The sequence below is a fragment of the Lupinus angustifolius genome, chromosome LG02, assembly GCF_001865875.1.
Source record: "Lupinus angustifolius cultivar Tanjil chromosome LG02, LupAngTanjil_v1.0, whole genome shotgun sequence".
In the NCBI taxonomy this organism is placed as follows: domain Eukaryota; kingdom Viridiplantae; phylum Streptophyta; class Magnoliopsida; order Fabales; family Fabaceae; genus Lupinus; species Lupinus angustifolius.
Window position 1 is genome coordinate 7,788,640 of NC_032010.1, and position 16,240 is coordinate 7,804,879.

Below are 16,240 nucleotides of genomic sequence, written 5' to 3' on the forward strand. Positions count from 1 at the left end.
TTGCCCCCACCTGTCTCCACTAACTTCCGCCCCTGTGAGCAAGTGTGATGATCCTTAATTTGATTCACCCAAGAATTTAGCATGATAAAAATTGCAAAAAGTTTTCTCTTTAGTACATATTACCACAAACTCAGTTTTTCCAAATAGGTGAAACAAATTTTCGTTTTTTCACCTTAATTTCTTTTCTAGTGGAGTGTTGAGTATCATATTGATTTGCAATTGTTTTCACATTCATAAGGGTTAAATTTGACTCCCACATTTGATGCAGTTTGCACAATAGAGTCTTCTTACATAGGATTAGAGTCTTGTGGATTAAACATTCTACATATAACAGTAAAGTTCAGTCACATAACGAGAATAAAATCTAGTCACAAAATGACAATAAAGATTTAAAAAATGGCAATAAAATTCAAAAAGAAAAAGAAAACAATATAATGCAACATAACACATTATTAATTGGAATAACATGTAAAAATAACATTAAAGTCGATATCATGTAACAATCATTTAGAATTTTACAGTTTGGAATTCTGCAAACATTCTGCATATAACAATAACAAAGTTCAATCACATTATGGGAAATAAAGTTCGCTCATTAAATGATAATAAAGATTAAAAAAAGAATGAAAATAAAGTTCAAAAAAGAAAAAGAAAACACTAGCATGTAACATAACACATTATTAATTGGAATAAATGTAACAATAACATTAAAGTCAATAGCATGTAACAATAGTTTGGAATTCTGCACTTTAGAATTCTAAAAAGAAAATAAACGATAAATATCATTAGAAACGTATAAAAGGTTTTGGCATTACTAAATACTAACTCATAATCATGCAAAATAGAATTAAAGCAACTAAATTCTATAGTGGAAAGTGTGCTTTTAAAAGGTAACATAACATAGCATTATTAATTTCCAATCTCATAGAAAAAAAACATATTATATATATATATAGTTGAGATGCCTTATAGTGGATGCATATTAGATAGGCAAAGAATATAGTAGAGGTAAAGAAAATAGCCGAAAAGTACTAACCTCTAATCATTGATAACAGTGGAGAGTGAATGGGTGATGGAGAGGGAGTGAGGGACGAAGATAGGAAAATATAGACAATAAGGAAATTAGGAAGCAACAATAGCTAATGGGGTTAGAACTTAGAAAATAAGGAAATTAGGTTATGTTTATCTGAAAAGGTTTACACTCGCAAGATTGAACACGAACCATGTCGAGCCACTGGTGGCAGTGTACGTGGTGGTTATGTTGTGTGCGTCCTTTCCACCACACCCATGTTCTCTTTGGGGCACACCCTAAATAACTTATCTTCTAACTTTCAAGTACTCTTCAAGAGTTTCCCACTAATGCGAGATTTTTTTTTCATTTCGCAATCTATAAAACCAACACTAACAATCATGAAATCAAATTTAAAACTTTGAGTTGGACAATCAATATTGTATAAGAAGCTAAACGTATAGAACCAAGATTAATCATATGTATCATGAAGCTAATACGTATATTGATTTTTTCCTTCATAAACGGGTCACTTGAGCACCTATTAATGTAATATTCAACTTTCCTATTTTACCTTTAACATTTTTAATTACTACAAAGAATTATATAATCATAGATAATCATTACCAAAATATTAAATGCAAGTTGAAATTACATCTTTTATCTTAAATTGGACATTTTAATTGTTGTGTTTAGTCAAGTATAAAGTCTCATATTTGATATGAATGGAGAAATGAAAGTGTTTATAAGTAGAAAAGACCATAAAAGTAATATATTAAGATTTTTGTTCAAGACGTGATACTAACTTGTGACTCTCCGCTCTTCCCATATTTCGATAACAATGGAACTCTCCATTAGTTGGAGGCTCCCCGGTCGAAGTCTAGTCCAACATGTGATATCAAAGCCAATGGTTCGGCTGAGACATGATGAACTTAAGGGGGAGCGGATCATAAAGTGTGTTACACACACTTGAGGGGGATTCTTGAGTTTATACAAGTGTGAAGTCTCATATTAAATATAAGAAAAGAAATGAAAGAATTTATAAGTAGAAAAAACTATGTGATAAATATAATGTCCATCCTTCTTTGACTTTATTGATTTATGAGGACGTCTATGAGATTTCCTCCCCACGTGTGATTAGGACTTGCTTGGGCTTTTTGTCCCGTCAGAAAAACCGTAGTTAATTTTCAAACAAAAACGACGCCGTTAGCATAGCGGTTCTCCTTTGTATTTAGGTCCACAGTGAAAAATAAAGGCAATAATAGATCAAAATTCCTCAAGCAATCACCACAGCGTAACAGGGCGCCGGAACTGCCACGTCTCTCTCTCTCTCTCTCTCTCTCTCTCTCTCTCTCTCTCTATCGCCATGGCCATGGCTATGCAAAGCGGAATCGGAATCTCTAAGGTTCTCCTCATAGCTGGAGCAGGTACTCCACTTCTCACTCTCTCTCCTTCGCTCGATTTCAACACCTAGCTATGTTATATATTTTTTCTGTATCTGATTCCGTTTCGTTCTGTTCGTGTTTTAGGTTACACCGGTACGGTACTCATGAAAAACGGTAAGCTATCCGATTTGATCGGCGAGCTCCAGGTACTGAATTCTAATTCCACTTCCTTCACTTTCAATCTCCATCAATTTAATTTTGGTTTTGGAAATCAGGATACAAAAATTGTAGAATTGTGTTTCTGAATTTTAATCGGTCTTGCGCCATGTGGATCGGAGTGTTTTGGAGGATTCAGTTTTTAGTTTTGTTTTATTATTGTTTGTAATTGTAGCAATAAATAATGGCTTGCACAATTTCGGAGTTTTTTATTTGTTCTAGTGGTCAGTGTGTGTTATCTTCGATCATGATAGATTAGGATTTCCTGTTTACAACAGATTATAGGATTCGGAAGCTGAATATCACACTTTTTTTATTCACGGTCCTTGGTATTATTAGGTTTTTTTAATGTACTAATGGATTTATTTTCACAAAAAATATATATTTTTGGTTGTAGTTGCTTGTGAAGGGATTGGAAAAACATGGGGAGCAAGGTGATGGTGAAAGTGAATATGCTGATGCCATTGCTGCTCAGGTAACAAAACTGTTTGATTATAAGCTAATATCTTTTGTTTCCAAAATAGAGTTGAAATAAAGTATGGAATTTCTTATTGTGGAACTTTTGTTTGACTTTACTCTAGGTGCGTCGTTTGGCGAATGAAGTTCGTCAATTGTCGTCAAACAGGTCCATCACAGTGCTGAATGGGGGTTCTGGGCAAAGTAATGTACTTTAACTTCTAACGTAGCTGTTTTTTAAGATGTGTTTTAGCTCCATTTATTGATTTTAAGCATTTTCCTTTTTCTGCAGGTAATTATTCATCTCTTGTGGTTCCAGCGGCTGCTGTGGGTGCTCTGGGTTATGGTTACATGTGGTGGAAGGTAGCATCCATTTGGGTTCTTTTGTTAGTTTAATTGGTTTAGGGTTGCCATTTTATTTTGCCTTAACTGTATTTTTTGTTTCAAAATTTTCCTTCATTTAAGGGTTCCAAATTGATAATCACTTTTTCCAGCTTACCAGAATTCTTTTTATTGATTATATTCATTTATTTTTTCTGATCTTGTTGTGTCATACATGTACTAATTTGTCTGTTCTTTTGTCTCCTTACCAACATCAGGGCATTTCATTCTCAGATCTTATGTATGTGACTAAACGTAGCATGGAAAACGCTGTTGCTGATTTGACAAAAAAGCTGCAGCATGCTTCGGATGTCATTGCTGTAGGTGTCTATTTACTGCATGAGATTTTTTTTATATCTTTATATTAGTTAAACCCATGATACTCAAAACAGTGTTTTGAACACATGATTGCACCATTGCCCTTTAACTTTAAGGGGATGACGCCCCATTGACATAGAATTTGATAAATATAATGTATCATTGATTCACTAGCTAGATGTTTGACATTGACTTATGAGTTTTCTACTAACAAAAATGGTTGGTTACTTATGGGATAATTTACATTACAGGATGACTCATCACTTATGCAGAGTTGGAGTAAAGAAGTCTGTATAAGAGTCAAATATAATGCTTAAATTCATACACTTACAACTGCGTAAAAACAAGAGAAAAATATCATCAAAACATATAGTTACAAGTGCATAAAAACAAGAGAAAAAGATCATCAAAACATATAGTAAGCAGCTCTGAGAGGGGATTGCCTTCAATGTTCAATATTAGCTGTTCTAGTTATACTTTATGTAGGATTCCAACTCCTTGAAAACTCCATTTAATCTGTTCTGGTCAGTTTTTTTTAGGCAAACAGTGGCCAACCATTAAACCCCAAACCAAGTCTTCAGCATTTTGTCGAAGCCCTACTGGTGCACCACAACTCTTTTAACACAAGAAAGATAAAAGGAAAACCAAATTTATAGACCTGAGGGAACTTTGGACGATTAAGAGTTCTTCCCCTTAACAATGTTTGACCAACTAACCATGATAAGCCTCCTACTAAGATTCCACCTAAAATTACTTTTCGGGTAGAAAGGAAGACTCAGGAATAACTTTAACTGTTTAACAACATTAGTATAAGGTGAGACCCCATGCTTAAAAGATTAAAATTCCTCTATTCTCCTTAATAAGGGTGTGAAGATATTTTAGTCACACATGCCTCCATGTCCCACGGTTTGTCTGAAGATATTTATTCCATCATCATGATGTATTCAAAATAACCTTGTTTTAACATTGAAGTTAATGTGTAAATTTTATAATACTCATTTGATGGTTCTTTTAATTGCCTTTCATTCCTATTGATGGCAGGATGCCAAGAAGCATTTGACACAGAGAATCCAAAATTTGGATGACAAAATGCTCAAGCAGAACGAATTGGCAAGGTCAATTAAGGATGAGGTATGTCTTATGATATATACAGATATTCATGCTTGAACATGTACTTAGATACATGCATTAAAACAGATTTGTAGATACACAAAAATCACTTGCACATAATGCATACTTTTTTACTCCAAACATATTTACACACAGCAGCACTTACTAATGCTGTGTATACAACAGAGTCAGGTACCAGTTAGAGGTTGCTGGTTTTGGAAAACTAAAATTTTGATTGATATACATGTTTGGTATCATGTTATTTTGGTACGTATGTTAGGTTTCGTGTGATAGTAAGGCAGCAAAAATTTCTGTTCTGTTGGGCTCTCTTAACCTCATCCTGATCAGTTATGAGTTGCTTAGATTCCTATCATGTTTTGAAATATATGTAGTCATTATACTAGATACTATATAGTTATGGAATACCAAGTTCTCTAAATGTTAGACGAGGCCCATCATCTTTCTGTCTCGGAGCATTGGCAAGGCTTTGGTTTCTGTTCAGAAATAGGACATCCAATTTGGTTACTTTCATTGTGCAGAAGACCAGCTGTTTTCTCTGTTTTTAGAATTCCTCGGCCCCTTGCCATTTCCTCTTTCTACCATATGCTTAAATCTCTAGTTTATCATTTCTCTGCAACAATGTCAGCTTTATAACCTTTTTAAACCCACAGATAACTTTTTCGAGAACACTTCAAATCATGAAGGCAATCTTTCTTACCTTTAAATCCTTGAATTTTTAACTTTGAGAATTGAAACCGGGAGCCATGAATTAGTTACTTTAAGTCTTTAATCAACTTGCTGAATTTGTTTTCCTACATCATTCATTGAGGATCTAGGTGCTGTATATACATATCTCTGATAGAGAATTTTGGCTGATGCTGATCAATATTATTTTATAAGTTTGCTAATTATGCTAGTGAACACATTTAAATTGGCTGTATTCCACTCCAGGATGATGGAATTTAAAAGAGTTTGGCGATGCCATATCCATTTTTATTATATATGATGTGTTATAAAAAATGAAAACAAAAGTTTTTAACATTGTCATACTTCTTACTATACAGATATTCATGCTTGAACATGTACTTAGATACATGCATTAAAACAGATTTGTAGATACACAAAAATCACTTGCACATAATGCATACTTTTTTACTCCAAACATATTTACACACAGCAGCACTTACTAATGCTGTGTATACAACAGAGTCAGGTACCAGTTAGAGGTTGCTGGTTTTGGAAAACTAAAATTTTGATTGATATACATGTTTGGTATCATGTTATTTTGGTACGTATGTTAGGTTTCGTGTGATAGTAAGGCAGCAAAAATTTCTGTTCTGTTGGGCTCTCTTAACCTCATCCTGATCAGTTATGAGTTGCTTAGATTCCTATCATGTTTTGAAATATATGTAGTCATTATACTAGATACTATATAGTTATGGAATACCAAGTTCTCTAAATGTTAGACGAGGCCCATCATCTTTCTGTCTCGGAGCATTGGCAAGGCTTTGGTTTCTGTTCAGAAATAGGACATCCAATTTGGTTACTTTCATTGTGCAGAAGACCAGCTGTTTTCTCTGTTTTTAGAATTCCTCGGCCCCTTGCCATTTCCTCTTTCTACCATATGCTTAAATCTCTAGTTTATCATTTCTCTGCAACAATGTCAGCTTTATAACCTTTTTAAACCCACAGATAACTTTTTCGAGAACACTTCAAATCATGAAGGCAATCTTTCTTACCTTTAAATCCTTGAATTTTTAACTTTGAGAATTGAAACCGGGAGCCATGAATTAGTTACTTTAAGTCTTTAATCAACTTGCTGAATTTGTTTTCCTACATCATTCATTGAGGATCTAGGTGCTGTATATACATATCTCTGATAGAGAATTTTGGCTGATGCTGATCAATATTATTTTATAAGTTTGCTAATTATGCTAGTGAACACATTTAAATTGGCTGTATTCCACTCCAGGATGATGGAATTTAAAAGAGTTTGGCGATGCCATATCCATTTTTATTATATATGATGTGTTATAAAAAATGAAAACAAAAGTTTTTAACATTGTCATACTTCTTACACAGGTTTCTGGAGTTCGAAGTACTATTACTAATTTCCATGATGACTTGGGTATCTTGCAACAAACAGTGGAAACATTGGTATAATCATTTTCATGCATTGACTACTTAATTGTTGTCTTTCAGTGTCGAACTATGAATCATAGTTAGTAGTTTGGCATGATTTTATTTGAAGGAAAATATCTATTTGGTCGCCACTGTCACAAAGTAATTATGTTTATGTTTCCTCAATATTGGTTTGCTACCTCTCTTTTATTGATTCATTCTTTATATAATCATGTCTTTCCAGGATGAAAGGTTGTCTACTCTGAGTTGGAAGCAGGTAAACTTTTTCACGCCCTTAATAAATTTGGAAAACCAGATACGACTATTTGTCATAAACTGTTTTGTTTTCTCTATGTGAAATATCTGTATATGATTTAATCCATCAAGGTTGTCATTACTTGTAAAAAATTAAGGTTCTCTCTGCTAGAATTGTTGGTATGCATAACTGGTATTGGTAAGAAAATGGTTACTTCTATTATACACCTAGATATAATATTGATTTAATAATTTTGTTTTGCAGGATTATGCAAATCATGGTTTGACATACCTCATCGACTTCGTAAATGGGAAAACCCGGAAAATGCCTGAATTTTTACAGGTTGGAATTTGTTTCTTATATTTATCAGTTGTAAAATATTGTTGTTTTTGTCACCTAATTATAAAATATTGTTGAATATGCATATTTAATATGGCGTGGTCTATTTTTCACTATCTGCTGTGGGTGTTTAAGTGACTTTGAGAAACCTAGATGGGTTGGAAGAGCTTATATGTAGAACTGACTTCACATTGCACAACATCTTTTCTCATTTTGCTGGTTGCTTAATTAGTAAGGACATCTCTTTAACATTGCTGTTTAGATAATTATCTGATGTTAATTTGTAATATTCAGCAGGAGCAGCTGAAACTTTCAGGGAAGACTCCTAATGCACTGACATATCCAGGAACTCCAAATGTGAAGGTGTTTTTCTACCCTCTGATTTATTTTCTATTTCTTTTCCTCGTGGAAAGCATTTCAATTTTTTCGTTCACTTTATTCATTAATAATACTAGTAAAATTTATTATTATTATTTCTATTACATGAAAAAAGTTATACGTTCTCCTATACAAACCAACACTCTTATCATTAGTTATCCTGTTAAGTCTGTAATGGAGCTATCTTCACAACAGATTTTTAATTTCAGTCATGTTACATTTATCCAGCCTAGAAAATAAGTAGTTTAAGTTATTCCTGAAGTGAAAAGTTCTCCCCTTTGTTTAAGATATTGTGGTTGCTTCTTATGCATTTGTAGAGGGTCCAAGGTGCTATTTGTCGTCATAATATCCTATTGCTCTGTTAATTTGAATTTTGCTTCTTACAATATGCTTAATGATCCTGTTTTCACCTGCAGGGTCTTAAAGACATCATTGCGGAAACATTGTCCAGTGGTTTAGAAAGGTCAGCTTCAGATAGTATCACGCCAGATGGTATAGATAAGCTGGAGCAGCAGCGAAGGCCATTGTTGAGGTTAGAATCATTTCACTTTTGGTTCTTGGAATCTAGGAAACCCAAATAATGTTAATGATATACAATCAGAGATTGCATACATTTCAATATTGTTAACCATTCGACGAACTAGACAAAATTTCTCCCCTATGTATTCCGTTACTCGACAAATTTCTTAAGAGAATCAAGATATATTTTAAAAGTGCAAGAAGCCTAGGGGCTGTGAACCTGATGTCTTCATAAAGCATTATGTAAGATCCGTTCATCAATTTTATCAATGGGGCTGCTAACAATATATTGCTGTCATTAACTTTTGACTAGATCTTGGAGCCCAAAACAATCAGGCTGTACATAAGCCATATTTCCCTCTGCCTAGGACTCTTCCTCTTAGTTTATCAGAAAAGCAGTTATTGAGAAATTTGATTACAACAACAATGAAGCCTTTATCCCACTAGGTGGGGCTGGCATCATGGATCAGACGACACCATGTTGAGAAATCTGATTCTTCTCAGGAAATTGTGTACCATATCGGAAAAGATCTTGATGAAAGTTGTTGTTTCCTTTTTCATATGCTTTTGACTCCTCTATCTGCCTATCTTGATTCAAACATGCTTTGATTTTGCAGGGTTACTTCAACCCGGTCTTGATGACAAGGTCTTTATGTGAGGATTACCTATCTTCTCATTTTTAAACTATGTAGTAATAGATCAGACAACTTTATATATATTATATAAAGTGAATTTGTGATTCTATGTTGTAAATAAGGTTCTGTAGTCAAGGAGTTCATATGGTGCTACCGAAGAGCCCATGACAGTTGCTTTTGGATGTGGCATATGATTTCATGACTTCCATGTTTTCCCCTAAAGTTTTGATTGGGAAGATGATTTATTGCAAGGACATAAAGGTGTCATAGTTTGAAATATCTTGCTTCTTGTTAGGGTCCAATTTACCTCTAGGGAATGGATGAAAGTTGAAGTTTGATGCCTTAGTTATGTTGAACCGTTAGAAAATCAGAGTCTAGTACATCCCAAGTGTGTTGGACACTTTATGAATGAGCAGAAGGGTACACAAAATTAGTGAATAGAAAAATAGAGCATGTGAATAATACTTGGAAAGTGAGACTCACTTATCTCTATTAACACCAAGAAAATTAATGAAGTGTACACTGAGTTTAACGTGGAAATCCCCATTTAACAATGAGGACAATCTCTAGAAATAATCCACTAGGTAAAAGAATAACTACAATATCCACGCAGGTGAACCGGCCTATACTGGTATTATAATTATATCTAACATGCAATTCAACTAATCAAAAATAGAAAATATTGGTCAAAATTTATCGTACTAGTCAAAATCAATGCCTATGAAAATTTATATTTTTCAAAATGATATATTAAGATTCAAAATTTGAAGCTCTAGTTATTTGTAACACAATTTTGATAATCAAGTTATAAATAACAAATAAAAATATTTATATTTATAAATTTCCATAATAAACAACTGAGTAAGCCTATGTACCATCGTACCTGATTGGTATGATAAATGACATGATATTAATAACACGACTTTATGAATGTGAGCAGAAGCTTATACAAAATTAGTGAAGAATAGAAAAATAGAGCATGTGTGTATAATTTGGACAACAAGACTCACTTGTCTTTATTCACATAAACAAAATGAAGGAAGTGTCTCTAATTTAATGTAGAAAAGCCTTTTAACAATGAGAAAAAACCACAGAACAGTCTCTAGATAGTGCCGTCATTCCATATACTACACCTTTGGAATTTCCCTCTATTCTCTATTTCTCTCACTTCAAGAAGCACTTGTATTGGTGCCATTTTGTTGTGTTTCTGCCAAAGCATTGGGTTTTATTTATAGAGACCGTACATTTATTGCATGACTAGCCAACTAATCTTAGGACTCTCTCTATATCTCCGCCTAACATAATAATACCAAATAATATATCAATGAGGACATAATATCTTTATTCTCCAGTTTCACTGTTACAATTCAATTCACCGAAAGTTTTGCTTGCATTTGTAGAATTACTTACCCAACATAGTTTTACTATTTTTATGAGGTCGAAATTCTCTTCCCACATAGAGTGATGAAACCCAAACCAGATTCTGACAGTTGTTGATGGTCAGAATAATCGTGGACAGGGCTATGTAGATTTTGGTCATGCATGTGATATTTTTTTTACTACCAATGGTATCCTCTTACCTTTTAGGTAAGAAACTAATTCATTTTCGAGGTTCGTAATTAGTGGCATTCCAATGAATCATTTCCTTGACATTTTGATCTTTATGGAATTCTAACGAGATCTTACACCAATAGACCAACACCTTGGTGGTGATGCATGTGATATGGATAAAAGGTTGACAAACTATATCTTTATGGTCTTTGAATGTACTATTAGCTGGATGGCAACATTTCAACATATAATGGCATTGTCAACTATTGAAGCCATATGTATATGGCATTGACTGAGGCTGTCAAAGAGGGTCTGGTTGTCTAACACTCCCTATAGTTGCTTCCCATCTTCCATTATTGTGCGTGCAGTAAATTTCAGAACCACAACCTTAGCATTAAATCATTCTTTGTTGGAAACAGATAGGTTTAGTATTTTTAGTCTAATTGCGTAGGTTAGAAATTATTTCATTGTGTCACTCCTCTAGAAAAATCACTGCTTCTCCTACAAGAAACACAAAGCATTGAGATTGGAAAATATCAAAAACTGTTATGGCATTGCTCCTTGTTAAAATGGGATTACCTTCTTAATGAAGCAAAATACATTCTTCTTTTGTTACAGTTTTCATGAACTAAATTTATTTTTCTAATTAGATACCTGCAACATGTGTATGAGTCATGGATAAGTTACCACAATGAATGAAATCATTGCAGTTTATATACAATACATAGATGGAAGTTTGTGGAAGATGGTATTCCCCAGTATTTGTGAGCCCCTGATTAAAGCATGGGTGAATCAGAAGAGGTGCATTTCTATTATAATCCATTGGAGTCAAACAGTTGAAGTACTTATCCAAGTATACTGCTCCCTCAACACCACCATAGCAACAAATCCACATCCTATGTACGATGAAAAGGAGTATGTCACCTCCCAATTATTGGATAGGCTAGTGCATAATAAGATCATAACACTTGCCAAAAATAAATTTTTAATAATCTAGATTTTTTATTTTTAAATTAAATAATTTAAGAAAATTTACCCCCTCACATTCTTGAGAGTCTAATACTGGAGAACAATTCTGTTTAATGACAATGATGAGTAATCAAGAAAAAGCAGGAGAGTCCACTGGTAGGTGACATATAACACCAAATTTTAAGTGGGATTAAATAATAAATCTAAATAGTGAAAGTATGCATATCCTTTCTAATGCATGAGAGATTTCAATCTATATATACTATATAAAAAAATAAGGTTCAACCACTTCATCAAACACTATATGTCAAATGCTAAGGCATAATTTTCCCACCTAAAAAAGTACCATCACTAATATACAACCACCCGCACAAGATCAAACATAACCCTTACCCTCCTTCATTGAATATAATAATAAATAATAATAATAATAATAATAATATTACTAATAATGATAATGATAAGGACAACACCACTATTTCAAACTTGACACATTTACCAATGACTTTAATAACTCATAATTAATAACATTAACATAATCATAAATAGGGATAATAAACTCCCCTTTATATTCATTTCAAATTCGGAACTTCCCTTCATATTCATTTCAAATCCAGATGAAGAATGTATTCTTTTCAAATCCAGATGACTCCTCTTCATGTTTGTTTCTTGACTTTTCCTTTCACATTCATTATTTAGTTACAAAATGAGGAACTCTTTCATCGTTGGTTTGCTTTGGCATCATTTGTTTATAAAACATGTAACCCATCTGTCAAGAGAGGCCGATGCCGTCTATAACTCTATATACAACATCATCTCTCCATTTTTTCATTTCTTCATTTCCTTTCGTTGTTTTTTGAAACTATTTTACTTCCTCTTTTGTTTGCACAAATTTCTTGAAAAATCTTTGTCTCTGAGTTTTGAAGGTAATGTTTAATGGCTTTAATAAGTACTAATTTTTTTTTACTTTTGTGAGTCTCTATGTTTCAAAGGTAATGTTTAACAAGTAACAAATTTTTTTGTGTTGTTATCTTATTCTTGCTTTATTATTACTTACGATCTTTGATGTTATGTTAGTCTCCGAGTTTGATGATCAATGGCTTTAATAAGGTACTTTTTTTTTTACTTTTATAGATCTCTGAATTTCTAAGGTAATGTTTAACAAGTAGCAAATTTTTTTGTTCTATTCTCTTACTTTGCTTCAATATTATTATCATCTTTGATGTTATGTTAGTATCTGAGTTTGACAGTCAATGACTTTAATAAGTACTATTTTTTATTTTACTTTTATGGGTCTCTGAGTTTCGAAGGTAATGTTTAACAAGTAGCAAACTTTTTTGTTCGGTTCTCTTACTTTTGCTTTACTATTACTTATCATATTTGATGTTATATTATTGATGAATGTGAAATAATGTTACATTTGTATTGCATTTTATGACATAATTAAGACTTAAAGAATATTTTTAGCTTTAATTTCTCTTTGTTCGAGTTGAGCAGATATTTTTAGCTATGTTGTGTAGGTTGGATGAATTTAAGTCAGAAAGAGTAGAGATTTGGTTTGAGAAGATAAAAGTCGGTATTAAGGCAATGCGAAGACCAATTGAAGGGACAAAAGAGTCACATTGGAGCCTAGATCGAAGAGAAGCAACTTGAAGTGAATGCGTCACACATGCCCAAGTCGTGCTTGTATCCATGGTCGTGTTCCACCACCCACGACCATACATAAACACATGTTTCTAATCCTATTTTATTGAGTGTTGTGATTTAAATCATTAAACTGAGTTTTATTCGTACGTGTTGTCTTCCCAACAATTTACACACTTTAGATACATTGGGGAAGGACTGAGAGGTGAGCCAAACTATCCGACTATTTAGTTATTCAAACGAGGATCCTAAGTCACGAGAGTAGTCTTAGGATTTTCGGAGGTTTCTGAATTGACCTTGGGTAGCTACGAAACGATTGGGTAAAAAGATCCAAGTAAAATATTCGATTGATAATCGCACCACGAGAGTATGTGCAACATCAATTGAGTACATGTGTTGGACTTTGAGAGATGATGACACATATCAAAGAGAAATTCATCTTTACAACGTAAAGTTCAAGAACATGAGAAAAACAAGGATTTGCTAGTATAAAGACGGTAACCATTATCTTGAGAACTCTTCCTAAAATTAGATTTCAATCATTTTTACTGTTTTCATAATTATTCTTGTAAACTGTTCAATTGTTTTAGATTCAATTTTAATCATTCTTTGAGTTAAGTATAAATTAATTGAAATAATTAAAAGAATTTTTTAGTCCTCGTGGAATTGATATTTTTTACTTGACGACATAATCGTGCACTTGCGGTTTGCCCTATCAATAGTCTATGAATTTGATGGTAAATGTCTTTAATAAGTATTAATTTTTTTATTTTTATAGGTGTCTGAGTTTCTAAGGTAATGTTTAACAACTACCAAATTTTTTGTTTTATTATCATACTATTGCTTTTACTATTACTTATGATCTCTGATGTTATTTTAACTATTTTTCTTATCCTTTGTGTTGATAACCTCTTTAGTCATAACATTCATATCCTCATGTGTTTAGTGACATTTTATTACTTTTGTTTCTGTTTTCTTACTTTGGCTTTACATTTACTTACGTTCTTTGATGGATGAAAAACCTATCGGTATGTTACCAAATATTATAAGGTTGTCTTATTCCAATTTTGTTTTTCCTTGTGTTCATTTTATGTTTGTATTCAATGAAGGTGGGTAGCCTTTTCACCCTCTAGCATCTTTCTTTTTATTTCCTCATGATTTCCATGTTCATATTTTTGTTGTTGTTCTATCCTCTAACTATTTTACTTTGATGGGGATGTTACATGTATTTTTTGTTATATTTTATTTTACTTTGTTGGATGTTGACCTGTTACTGTTTTCCAACAATGTTTACGATGTCATAATCTTCATTCTTTGCCACATTTTTTTTGGATATCCTCTTTAGTCATAACCTTCATATCCTCATGTGTTTAGTGAGGTATATGTTTGGGTATATTTTTCACTTGATTCAAGTGTGAAGTCTCATATTGGATATGTGAGGAGGAGTGAAAGAATATATAAGTAGAAAAGTCCAATGAAACTAATGCCTTAAAGTTTTGGTTCAAGACGTAGTGTCTAACTTGTGACTCTCCACTATTCTTATATCCATTAACAATGAAACTCCTCAGTGATTGGAGGCTCCCTAGTCACAGTCTAGTCCAACAAGTGGTATCAAAGTCGATGGTTCGGCTGAGACATGGTGGAATTAAGGGGGAACAAACTAAAAAGTATGTGGTATCCATACTTGAGGGGAGATTTTTGGGTTTATTCAAGTATGAAGTCCCACATTGGATATGCGGGGAGGAGTGAAAAAAATTATAAGTAGAAAAAGCCCATGAAACTAATGTCTTAAGATTTTGATTCAAGACATGATATCTCACTTGTGGCTCTCCACTCTTCTCATATCTCGATAACAATGACTCATATTCTCCAATAACAACAATACAAGTTATGGGCTTGGGCTGATGTAAAGAGGTTGGGGTATTGGACTATATTTTTATATTATGTAAACCTAATGTAACAAGGAGAAAAATAGTCAAACACAAATCCTTATTCTCAAATAATACTTAGTGGTAGCCTCTCAACGCTCATGGGGATGTAGGCACAATTGACCGAACCTCGTTACCAAATCTCTTATGTTATTCTCTTTTCTCTATACTCTTTTACTATTTGATTGCTCACTTGTTCCCAACAATTGGTATCAGATGGCTCTTAACACAGGTGCCAAATTCACGTTGGGGAAGTTCGATTGAACTTGTAATTTCAGATTGTGGCAAACAAGGGTTAACGATGTGTTGGCTCAACAAGGTCTATCAAAGGCGCTGTGTGAGAATAAACCATATAGTATGAATCAACTGGATTGGGAAGAGTTGAAGGAGAATGTTGCGGGAACCATACAGCTCTGTCTATCAGATGAGGTGATGTATCATGTTACGGATTTAACGTCCCCAACAAAGGTATGAGAGATATTAAAGAAGTGGTTCATGTCCAAGTCCCTAACAAATAAGATGTATTTGAAACAGAGACTCTATGGCCTGATGATGCATGAGGGTTTTGATTTGCAACAACATCTCAACAATTTTAATCTATTATTGTGAAAGTTGATGATATGAACAAAACAATAATATTATTGTGTTCTTTGCCAAATTCCTATAAACACTTGGTGATAACATTGACATATGGGAAAGACTCAATTAAACTGGATGAGATCACATTTGTACTTTTGTCCCACACTCAAAGAAGACAAAATGTAGGGGAAGGGTACAAGGGTGATGACCTGTATGTGAAAGGGAGCCATGCACGTGAGATAAGACAAGGCAGAGTAAGTCATACCAAAGGGAAATACCAAATTTTAGGGGCAGAACAGCAGTAAAGTGCTTTAAGTGCAAACAAATCTGACATTACAAAAAGGATTGTCCCAATGAATAAAGTCCTAGCAAGCCGGTGGGGAAAAATGGAGTATCTACGACTGCAAATTTTGCACAGAAATATGACTTTGATTACAACAATAAAG

At 33.3% G+C, this 16,240-nt stretch overlaps 1 protein-coding gene across 2 annotated transcripts; it reads left to right on the forward strand.

Moving 5' to 3' along the window:
* On the forward strand, positions 2,234-9,528 carry LOC109334969. Of its 2 annotated transcripts, none has more exons than XM_019570985.1 (13): positions 2,234-2,436; positions 2,539-2,600; positions 3,008-3,085; positions 3,192-3,270; positions 3,359-3,429; positions 3,666-3,767; positions 4,807-4,896; positions 6,958-7,032; positions 7,241-7,273; positions 7,517-7,594; positions 7,889-7,954; positions 8,386-8,501; positions 9,106-9,528. In XM_019570985.1, exons 1-13 carry the CDS (start codon positions 2,376-2,378, stop codon positions 9,125-9,127), a joined length of 933 nt encoding a protein of 310 aa, XP_019426530.1. In that variant the 5' UTR covers positions 2,234-2,375; the 3' UTR covers positions 9,128-9,528. The 2 variants fall into 2 exon arrangements, with proteins under 2 accessions (XP_019426530.1, XP_019426520.1); XM_019570975.1 differs by having other exon boundaries at positions 2,237-2,436; positions 7,886-7,954.